Here is a 12,139-nt window from a genome sequence, read left to right as displayed (position 1 = left end):
TCCCTTCTGTGAAGGCCACATCACTGCAGGAGTCCTGATACCATGAGAAAAGCACCATTATGGATGTGTCTACAACACTGGGACGTGGTACAGGTGGCCCAAAGCTAAGTTACTGACACACTAAGCTAGTTGGACCCAGAAGGCAGCAGGGCTGCTCCATGCAGAGCTGGCCCAAGTTCACAAGCTTGACTTACCCTGAATGTCTCCTGTTCCAAGAGCAGTCCAGTCACCACTGGCTTCATTATTTCTCCCCAGTGTCCCAGTTTGTGGTGTAGCCTTGTACATACAAATCCTTTTATTTTTTCTTCTGACTCAACATTATTGTTTGAACACAATGCAGCTCCCTGTCCTCATAACAACAGGACAAAATTACTCAGAACAAACTGTCACTGTTTTGAATAAAATTAATCTAGTTCTAGTGGCAGAAAATAATGACAAAAATACAAATGCAATTAAAATCTTAGCTGTCAAAGATAAAACTGTGAACTAAAACCTAGTATCTCATGTGAGCTGACTGGGCAGCATATTATTTGCTGCATACCAAAGCCAGCTATATAAATAAAAGTATTTATGAAGGGATAAATATTTCATGGTCATATCAGATAGCTTGTTGATAATAACAGGCAAGTTCTTTATAAGGCACCTTTTAGAAGGCACACTTCTTTCACTGTCAAAGTCTTTTTATACACTGTTCTCTTCATTTTACTTTAATTAGTTTCTAGACATGAAAGAACTGAAAATATTACACCTCTAATAGACAATAGGGAAAATGTTTTCTTCCCTAATGGACTCAAACTAAAATTTCTGAAATACACATTTAAACACTACTGTCAAGCACTGCAACGATCTGAATAAAACCATTTCCTCTCTTGCTTCTAAAGGGTTTCCCCCGAAGAAGCCAGCTGTTACATATTTATTTTTCCATTATGTGAGTTGTATCTCATAAATTCTGCTCGGCATTTGGTGAGCTTACAGATCAATAACTCGGCATCCCAGCAATATAAATCTGATGCAGGCTCGCCTGGATATATTTTACACTTCAGAGGTGTATTTCTCATCTTTTCAAGCCAGTTCAGTCATTCCAATGATAAATAACCAGTTTGGGACGAGAGGGATCCTTAGAGGGGTGGTTCTTCCACCTGAGAACATGGTTTCTGTGATTCAGGTCAACTAAGCCTCAGGCTGGAAGCTCCTGTTGCTGTACCACGAGCCAGTCGAACAAAGCTTTTTTCACACCACTGCTGACCATCAGTCCTCTACCCCCCTATGGACCTAGTCAAGTTTTCTCATTACTAATATATTCTAACCTATTCCTTTTCAATTTCATAAACCAGACAAGGACAACAGGATTTAAACATCAAAGTCCCTAAATTTTAATTTCAGTAGAGTAAATCAATCTTCTCATTCCTGCAGATTCACCAGCATAAATCTGAAAAAAAAACCACTGTGCATTTAATATAGGGCTCATACTCCACACAAGGTTCATATTCATTCCAGCAGTGCATATCCTACTCCAACTCCTACAAGCAGCTTATCTCCAACAACAGTCTTTTCCCAATAAATATGCAGGATGGTAACAGCCATAAATGACAATAGCCTGCACAACCAACTTTGTCCCCGAAGAGCCAGACCTGGTGGCTCCCAGGACAGCTAGCACCCAAAGGAATTATGGCATGTTCCAACAGCACTGTTCTTGTGAGAAATACCAGTCTAAATTCACTGGTATTTCTCTCTTCCTGAAAGTACTTCCATAGTTTATTGAACAGATGCCACATGTACCAATTTAAAACACTAATCCCCCAGAAGACACACATTGGAAGATCATGATTCAGAGCAGAACAAAGAACTTGCAGGGAAAAAAATGTGGCACCCTCATTAGGAAACAGAGCAATGAAGGCAAAAACATGCATATTTTGGAGCTAAGACAGACAAAAGAGCAGAAAGAAAGGGATAAGAATAAATACAGAATAACACAAGATATGAATGAAAGGTGTCATCAAATTCATCTCTGTGCAACTCCAAGGAGGCATTAATTTCTGGAAAATAAAATATAGTGCCAAAACATCTCTCATATGGGAATTAAGAATAGTCTGAAAAGTTCACTCATCAGATAAGAAAGGATAGGACATTTTTGTTTATCAGAAGTAGGGAGAAAGCTCAACATTTTGTGGAAAACAAGAAAGGATAAAGGCTATAAAATTATCATTTTGAGATTCATATAAGTAGGACTTACATGAAAGCACAGGGGAACACTTTCACTTTCAGACCATTTGAGGATTCTGTCAGTAAAGTGGCTTTATGACAAAAACACATAAGGGAGTACACACAAGGATGAATCAGAAAGTAACCATTAGACCTGAAAAGGTACTTGAGTATTTACTAAGTCTTGAATTGTAAACAGACTAAAGGAGTTTTTGTTGCTACAGCTGGTGACATACAAGTTTATAAAAAAAAAATCTCATATAAGATGAACCAGGTGGAATCACATCCTAAAAATAAAGCAAAAATGGGTATAGGCTGGTGAACTACAGTGAAATAAGTCAAGAAATTATGTCTACTAACATGTGACACCTCTCAAAGGAACGAGGGGTATAAAAGCAATAAAGATTTCTGTAAGAAATAGTTTTGCAGGGTAACACTAAAAGGTATCCAAGAATAAGGCGGCACAAACACCTCACACACCTGCTACTGAAACCAAGATCAAATAAAAATAAATATATGGAGACAAATATGATGGAGACACTCATTAAGCAAAAAAATTGCAAACAAAACTTTAGAACCTTGTACAGGTATGAGAATTTAATGTGGATTTTCAGGTGGAAAATAACAAAGATTAAGGAGATACGAAACTGCAATGATTTGCTGGTGAGATGGTAATAAGAGATACATTTTATTAGCCAAGTTTACTATGCTAGGTAAACAATAAAGAAGATTCAAGTAAGAAAAGCATTTCGCAAAGGTCTTTTCAGTACTGTAATTAAAACTTAAGCAGACAGGCTCCAAAAAACATTATAAGAAAATTCTGAAAGTGAGAGGTAAATTGGATCTCATTCAAACAAGTAAAAAAGAAAAAACGTCAAGATATATAAGGCACAACTTCTACGAAAGAATGACAGGGCAGGCACATCCCTAGTTAGAAAGCTACAGAAAATATGGAGAGAACAGCATCCCAGTCACTAGGGACAGTAGGTAATTAGTTCAGAGAAGAGACACTTCTGGAGAATTTTATAAGGGATGCCATCCCCCAGACTACTGATCAAGAGTTATAGTCTCTAGATAAATTCAAAAAGCAAAATTTAATTAGAAAACAAAAGGATACTCCCTGGCCTTCGGAAGAGAAGGTAAAAAATTCCTGAGGAAGAAGATTAAATGTAGGAACCTCATATGTTTATTAACTGTTTGAACATAAACACAGACACCATCCCCAGACTCTAAGAAGAATTTTAATTCCCATATTATTGGACTTATTTATTGTGATTGAGAGGTCAGTTGCATTACCAAACAAGGAGATTTCATAAACTGATCATTGCATAATATTCTTCCAGATTTCTACCAAATGTCTTTTTTGTTGGTACACTGGGGATTGTTAGTTAGTGATGTTCACCCAGACTGATTAAAATTTATTGTGGAAAAAATTTAAGGCGGGAAAACACATTTCAGATAACATTTTATAAAACCAGCAGTCACAAAAAAGCCAGAAAAGGCCACTTAGAGAAGAAAACATATGTGTCCCATGTTAGCAGTGTCTGGCTTTGAAAATAAGTTGAGATCTGCATTTCTGCTTTATTTAAAAGAGCTTCCATAAAAGTGAACAGATTTACATTAAAAAAGAGGCACAAAGAAGGGTAAACATCACCACATCTACAGTTTGTTCCAGACATGGGATGTCCAGAAACACAGATCAGGAAATATCCAGAGATGAAGGGCAGAAAGGGCAGATCGGAGCTGTACCATGCTCACTTGCACATTCTATGCTACTTTTCGTGCAAAATTTGTTTCCTCCTTAAAAGCAACATCATTTCAAACACGTAGATTTGCTGCTTCCATCTCTACATATCAAAAGAATAATGATAAACCTGAAGTATTAGATGACAACCTCTCTGTGAAAATTAAGCATTATAAATTTAAATGTGTTAAAAATCAATGAGATACTTAAAGAAAAACCACAAGCATCTGTTTAGAGCTAATTATGTTAAATTTCAGCCTAAATTAACAGAAGCCTCACAACTGCGTAGAGTGTAGTGGACAGAATAGCTAACGTTAAAAATAGTGCAGTCTCTTAACTTAGGTGCCTATACATTGGCTTAACTACATACACAGAAATATGGATATCTGAATGACACAACACTTCACATGTTTCCCAGATGTTCCCTACCAGCTTCATCTAGATGTAAGTCTCAGAACGCAAGAATACTACAAAGGACTTCAAAGATTGAAGACCTTCTGCCTCCAAATACTCATCACCCATGTTAAAATTACGGACTTCCTCCTTAAGACCTAAAAAATATGTAACTTCACTTGGATCAAAACAGAATTTCTTAGTTAGGTCACCTCTTAGGGGGGGAAAGATGAAATCTCATCAATACATTTCTGAAAGTAATACTTGAGTGAAAGTTTTTCATTTCCAGTATCTTCAAGTTGGAATTTTATAATCAAAATATATAAAGATTTCAGCAGACTTAACCTTCTGAATAACTGATATATAGGGACTCAAGAAAACAAGGGCTCCCTTTCTAAATATACACATTTTAATAAAAGAAGAAATAGATGGGAAGACTAAGCAAATGAAAAATGGGAGAGATATCCTTGGGGGATAAAAGAGCTTTGAGCAATATGTATAAATACATCACAGATGGTACCTGTCTCCAACTAGGATTCAAGATATTTTATCCAAGAATGCTGTTAGAGAGACCACAGGACAAAAATCTTCTTTCACATATGTCATTGGGCCTAGGTCCAGACACTCATTGGAAGTAACCAGAAGAATAACAACAGTGATAGATGGTAATATCCTATTAGACTCGCTTGTTTGATTCCTGAATGATCCCTTTAAGGACACTCAAGAGGTGAAAGAAAAATTACTGTACTTTTGATGGTAGCAATTAGACTCTATATTTGCTTATACATAGAAGGATTAACTTCCTCATCATCTTCCCATCCCTGAAAAAATGGTACAATAAAATATGAGATGCCCTAGTGATGAATAAAGTATTCTATCGGTTCACGTTGCCAGAAAAGAGGTCAGAAAAGACATCATTCCTTATTTATTCAAAGAACAAAAATTGATCAGCTAGTAAATGAGACACACTGAATATTACCGGATAGGGAGAAATAATAGGGAAAGCTTTCCCTCTTTCTGTTTACTGTCACTATTCTGACAGTAGATGGGGTTCTCACTGTCTAAGGACTACTGCAAATCTGCACCACTGCCTTGGAACGGCAGTAATAATTTATATCTTGTACAACTGCTCTGCATGTTTGTTTTTTTCAGTTGCCTATATGAACTTATGGTTTTTTTAACACAAAAGGTTAGAACTGTAAAAACAAGGAAGAGGTATGCCCGTGGTTTTTTTTGTTGAGGGGAGGTCTTGCAATTTTTAAATTGAACTTGGAACAAGGGAAAAACCTGCAGGTGATCACACACTGGATATATAGCATCAATTCTGTAACGAATTACGTTGGTGTAAGGGTTTCAGATGCACTCCTCTAATCTTCTTGATTAATTCACAATACTGAAAAAGAATGAAAAAGTGTGAATGAAGTCAGTTAAAGCTTGCTGCTCACCAACTTGCCATACAATGGCTGCATGGATTACAGAAGCAGTCAGGATGAAGACAGTCAAGAAATATTACACACCTCCCATCAACAGCACTTTTCTTACTTTGAAAGTCATGTGCATCACACACTTGTGCAGAACAGAGCAGGGTTTGTGTTGGGAGAGCAAGGTAGCACCAGATGTATGGCAGAGGTGAAGCAGCAACTATGCATGGACTGAGTAGAGAATAAAACAGGTCTGGTTTTCTATAATCTCAGAGTCTTTGTGGGATGCTAGGACACACTGGGTGTCCAGAAAACATTTGATTTGCCTTTGTAAGTAAATAAATCTAAGATATGATATTGTGTTCTTATTATCTCACATCTCTGCTCAAAAACATATTCTGCAAGAGCACTACATAGAGTAAATAAAACAGCCTAAGATGAATTATTCATCATGCATCTGTATCCACTCATTATTCTTCTAAAAAGAAATATAACTCACTTCCAGAGTCCAAAAACTGTCTGTCTGCTCAGAAGTTGTGACAATATTATTTTTGCTTTCCCCTTCAAATCACAAGAAAGATTGTGTATCAATCTGAAGCAGAGGCTAAAGCATACCCAGAATGGAGTGTGACATCTTTTTTTATACTCTAAACCAGGACTAAAACCACAGATAAATGTATTCAGCTACCAAAGGGCTGGGCTACCTGATATATGAGAGAAGAAGAAAACTCAACTCCAAGAAAAATTTAGCTCCTTCGTCCTTTGAAATCCACCCACACAAGTAACCTACAGAACTGGCAGCAATTCACCCCAGAAAGTTGTGGCTCCTGGCAGTTGCTCAGGATGCTGAGGACCATGCCCTCCTGCTCCCTCTGATGCTGTGTAACACCTCCCTGTGGAAGCATGGCTACGACGAGGGCATCAGCTAGCTGAAGCCTACTAATGATTGCATGTTATTTACTTTTTTCTACACCACCATCCCCCCCCCCCCCCCCATTTCTCTTACTCAGATCTACTTGGGCCAGATACTTCAGAATGACCCTTGGCACGTACCTTCCTTCAGTCGGTGCATCCCAAGTTCCACGGTGATTTGGACACAGTAGACCTCCCGGGTTTGTATGCCACCTCCACAAAGATCTACGTGCTTTTGGTAGCGAGGGTCCTCCTGGTCAAGGAGAAGAGACACTTGGCAAGCTTTCCATTCAGAAGTCCTCCATGCAAACCTTTGGAAACGAGAACAGGTAAAACAAGAGTTTTTGAAAGGTTATGGGTGAGAGAGTGGTACTTTATTAGATGACAAAATACAATTGTTTTAACCTTTACAGCAGCACTTCCCTATCCAAAACAGGGAACGTTCTGAAACATTTTGAATGCTAAATTTACAAGCGTTAAGTATTTGCTATTTGTCTGGAGTACTTGTGTAAAACTTTTCACACAGCACTAATCTCCAAAGCATTCTGAAACACTAAATCATCCTGACAACACCTTTGAGCAGGGTGCAAACAAAGAAGGAATGAATATTAAGAGGTGCGATTAAGTGCAAAAACTAGTTTTCAAACATGTGGCTCCAACACTAAACCACCTCTCTCTGCCAAGAGCTGAAAGCCTCACTCTGAAATGCACTGAATAGCTAAAACCCTACATACATCAATGGAGCTCCAAGCACCAGGCAGCTTTTCTACAGGAGACAGTTTTATAAACACTTAGGGTACTACCAGTTTCTTCAAGGGATTGGCTCAAGTAACTTAGTTCTCTCATTTCACTTTCCAGAAGTTGTGATACACAGCAAGCTCTAGGTAAAAATACTTTCATTCTATATTCTGTTCACACCTAAAAAGCATTAATGGTTTTCAAGAAAGGATAACATTCTTGGGCACAGATAGGCAAATGCTGTACAACCATCATTGCTATGTACCAGTTTATATGCCAGGAAGAACTTATTAAAACTATAGGGAAAACAGTATTGTGTATCAGTGTAAAACAGAAGTTATTTCGCTATAGTGTCTAAAAATGTAGAGCATATTTCTAATACAACAGTTTTCACAGGCATAATTCATTTTGATTCACAGGTCACGGTATCAGCAGAGTAAATAAGAGCCCAAAGTCTTTCTTAGCTTCCTGAACGCAAATCTTAGGCAATATTGTTTTTATAACCAATCTGTTCACACTTCTGCTGCTTTATTCTTTTGCTCCTCTAAATTTCATAGTTTACTTTTTCCACACAATCTTTGGCTTTTGTGTAATGTAAACTATGTAATTTCCTTCCTTTATTCTCAGGACAAATGTTCTCTCCTCTTAAAACAGATCCATGGTTGTTAAAACTACGTATGGTTGTTAATCTGCTGACTGATCACTGTATACTCAAGCACAATGGGGTGCCTCTGGAGAAAAAGCCTTCCATGTTGTAATTCTCCATAGCCAGTATCTGTTTCTGACTTCAGCTGTGGCAAGGAAACACGCATCTCAAAATTATACAAAAAATAAATACATTAGTTTGCCTGAGCACATATCACTGTTCTCTTAACCTCTTATGTTGTAAATATGGCCATAAGAATGATTTCTAGCCACAGAGCATTTATGAATTTTCTAACATACTCATGGAAAACATTTGTGAATACTGCCAATTACTTTTAATTTACAGGTACTTTTTCAGATGAGCTGTTGTGCTCTCTTAAATAATATACAGTTACCACGTGAAAATTTGGATACACTCACAGAGTTTATTACCAACAGAGAAAACAATTAAGAATAGACTTTTCACATGACAAGCATAAAATACTTGAACTCCCACAACATGTAAAGCACAGCTATGATTTTTTTTTTCTAGTAGTTCCTTTGGGGAATTCCTAATCACATTTCTTGGACCTGCAGTGTTAAATGCAACCTTCCTCTTATCATAAAGGCAATGAAAAGTGCTCTTCATCAAACACCAGGTGAAGAGGATTCCTCCTCCACACCTCTTCAGGACATTGTGCTCTTCAGGTCTAGACTTTCAAAACCAGAAGCTTAAATATAGAACACACATCTTTCCACAGCCATGGAAATAGTTGTTTTAGGGAAGTATTTCTTAAAGCAATAACTGGCTAAAGAAAAAATGATTATCAATATCTGGCTTAGATAGTCAGCTGTGAACACTGGATGCTAAAGACTCATTTCCAGAGCTGTGAGCACCTGTTTCTCCTATTCAGCATGAGCTGTGGGAGTTAACACCTACGAAAATTAGGCCATCAGTGATTAAAATTATGCAAAATAACTAAATCTGAGCTCAGAGATAATTAAACTTTATCTGTCCCTGAATCTAAAAAAAAAAAAATCCCTTTAGATATTTTCACAGAGTAACTGGATACTGTGCTACACCACAGAGCAGTCTTTAATGAACAGCTATCGGGTGCTCCAGCCAGTGCCCGCTCTGCTGTGAGCAGCTTAAAGCCTCAGCTCCATCAGCCCACCTTGCTTTTTCCCAGCCAGACATACCCTCAGCTGCCCAGAGTTTTCCGGTAACAAATCCTGACCCCCAAGCATTAGTTGTTTAAAAGGTACACATTTTCAGGGCCATTAACAAGTCCACTACACCAGAAACACATCCAAGGGATTGCTCTCCCACTGAGGGGGAAAACTAAGGTAAGACCTCTCCAGATGGACACAGTGACCTCAGACAGCTTTGGCAGACATTGCAGGGTTTTAAGCAGCGTGGCTGACACTTGGTATTAGTTTGCCCATCTATGGGCTGCACTAAAGACAATGAGAATTAACATTACTTAACAAAAAGAAACTGACTGCGTAATCTCTATTTATATTTAATCAGAAGCTTGTTAATAGCCATTAGCAAATAAAAACGAGATTACTGGCTGGCAAATATTTGGGGTTTTTTGTAACTTTGGCAACCTCAAACCAGTACTTGCAAATTATTAGCAATATCTACAGTGGGTTTGCCACATGACTGCAATTTTTCCAATTGAACAAGGATGACCAAAGCCACCAATGCCACTAGGGACATTCTGTTGTTAGAGCAGACTGTACCAGAAACGCAGTGTACCAGGGTTAAGCTAAGGGGCCAATACCATCCAGCCACCCCATTCACCATCCCCAGAGGGTGCAGAGTGTTATAACTCAGGAAGTGAAAGGGACATTATACGTTTGGATCAAAATTGGTCAGCTGCAGTGTACTCTTGTGATCCTTACACCAAAACCTGTCAGTGACAACAATTTCAAATGTCAATAGATTCAACATCTCATTTTAACTCCTACCAATATCTATAGACTGATGCAAAGTCAGTATAGTTGCAGTCCTAGCTGTGATCCATGTTTATCTACAGACCTCTTACTATAGCTGAAAAAGTCTCAGCCTTTCCCTTTGGCTTCCCAATAGGCTTGTTTCAGTTTTTGACAATATTGTCTGTGTTACAGGAGCTCTAGGTACTTCAAAGATTGACAGACCCCATTGCTGATGGTTATTCAGCTAGATAACGTCCAAATGTGGAACTCCAGAATGCACAGATATATCAGCTTGCTTAAGAAAATTGGCAAGCAAAAACTGCTAGTTTAGAACCAATAAAGTGTGTGCTTAAGGTATCTAGGAGGGAACTTGGCTGATAAAGCTGGACAGCTTTTCACATCATAAGCAGCACTCTGAATTTCCCTGCTAAACAGTCAGTTGAGGAAGCAGAAGGGCAGGTCCTGCAGGTTTCTGTTAAGATCAAGGCAAAGCATGCTCTTGCACAGTGACACCCAACCGCGGCCGCATAAGAAGTGTCCAGCATGGAGCTGGAGAACCAAAGCTTCACCACGGATGGTTCCTGATCCGAGGGGAGGCAACAATGCTGCCCAGCTGAATGGAGGTCGTTGCTGCACACCCGAGACCGGTGAATGTCAAAGGGCTGAGGAGTAGTGTTGCTACTAGTCCCAAAGCGTAACTCCAGCAGCCTACCAGCACGGTTCACTGCATTTCCTTTCAAGTCTTCACTCTAACACCTTCACACTAATGCCTTATCTTTAATTGGGACACATAACGGGCCTCATTTAGAAAGTGATATCATCACACCTGTATCTCAGCAGTAACTGCAAGCCTTTTGAAAAAATCAGGTCTTAAAACTTTCCCATTTTCCATCATTTAACTTCTGAAAAGCTTTGAATTTCCAACAAAGCAAAGAGGGTTTTTTTTTCTAGATCCCTGTCTTGTAACATAGCAACCACAACCAAAATGAAAGATTTAAAGACATAATCATAATTCTGGAAAATCTATCTATCCCCAGTGAACATGAAAGCTACACATCAAGGATAAAAATGATATAATACATTGTTTTAAAACTGATGACTCAGTGACAGGTATGCAACAAACAAGTGCTCAATATCTTTCCGATTTATAGTAACCTCTTGGTTTCTTTAGTCTACAGGACTTATGCTCTTAGTGCTTACACAAGTTTTATACCCGTATATACCCATTCACTTTAATTGAACTATCCCAAATTTATATCACAATAAAAGAAAGTTGAATCACCTCCTATGTATTTAAGCTTTTTAAGCACTTAATCTAATCGCGTCAGAACAAATAACCAAAAGCAAAACAAAGCACAAAGCTCTGGAGTCCTACATGCAGTTAAAGTGTTTTATTTTCTTGCATTTAAACTATTGATTAAAGAAGTTATTGTAAACTTCAGCCATAAAATTAAAAGGCCTTCCCATTTAACAGCAAATTTACACTAATTGCCAGGTACCTGTGATGGGACCTTTAACTTGTAGCCTTGCCATGGACACAGAGATAATACTTAACAGAGCAGTTCTGAAGCTGAAGGTATTTTTTTCCCCCTCTGGATCCTTTTAGGAGGCTGGAATATAACTTCACCCATCTCCCCCCACTGACTACAACTCTGCAAGTGCTACCTCTTGAGCTGCTGCTTTTCTAGGTTGGTGGATGTAGTCTGCAACATGTACCCTCATTCAGTCATGTGTGGCAACTGAGGCACGGACTCTCCATTGAAGCGCAGAAGGAAAATCCTTTATTATTAAAATGGTACATGATTAGGCTCTCGCTGTGCTCTTGCTACCTCAGCTCTTACTTCATGATAAGCAAATCAGCAGCTAGATGGTCATCAACACTCTTATCCCACAAACAGTTCCATACCACACAGGCAGTCCCAGTGCTGCCACTTTCTCCACCACACTAGCACAGCCTGGTACCTCTCTTCAAAGGCCTCTTTCTCCTCCAAAGCTTGCTGCTTCTCCGGGCCGGCACGGAGTAGAACTGGCACTTCTCTAAGCCAGCACAGGACAGAGCTCCTGCCTGACTCACCAACCAGAGTTCTCTCAAGCAGAGCTCTCCACCTTTGCCGAGCTCCCTGGCTGAGCTGACCAGCTGATGTCGATTTGGCTCTTAAGTATT

General features: G+C 38.8%; 1 protein-coding gene across 7 annotated transcripts in view; it reads right to left on the bottom strand.

Moving 5' to 3' along the window:
- Positions 1–12,139, bottom strand: part of THSD7B (thrombospondin type 1 domain containing 7B) — a 331,460-nt gene that overhangs the window by 190,179 nt on the left and 129,142 nt on the right. For all 7 annotated transcript variants that reach the window (XR_012629528.1, XM_074873761.1, XM_074873766.1 and 4 more), the window contains exon 6: positions 6,814–6,983. Coding sequence is in view for 6 of the 7 variants with exons in the window: in XM_074873761.1 (XP_074729862.1) it covers positions 6,814–6,983 (170 nt within the window). In the remaining variant the exon portion in view is untranslated. The remainder of the gene's footprint in view (positions 1–6,813; positions 6,984–12,139) is intronic.

This window comes from Strix uralensis, chromosome 6 (genome assembly GCF_047716275.1).
Source record: "Strix uralensis isolate ZFMK-TIS-50842 chromosome 6, bStrUra1, whole genome shotgun sequence".
Taxonomy (NCBI): domain Eukaryota; kingdom Metazoa; phylum Chordata; class Aves; order Strigiformes; family Strigidae; genus Strix; species Strix uralensis.
The sequence above is the reverse complement of the archived record's forward strand: the minus strand, read 5'-3'. Positions and strand labels throughout refer to the sequence as shown.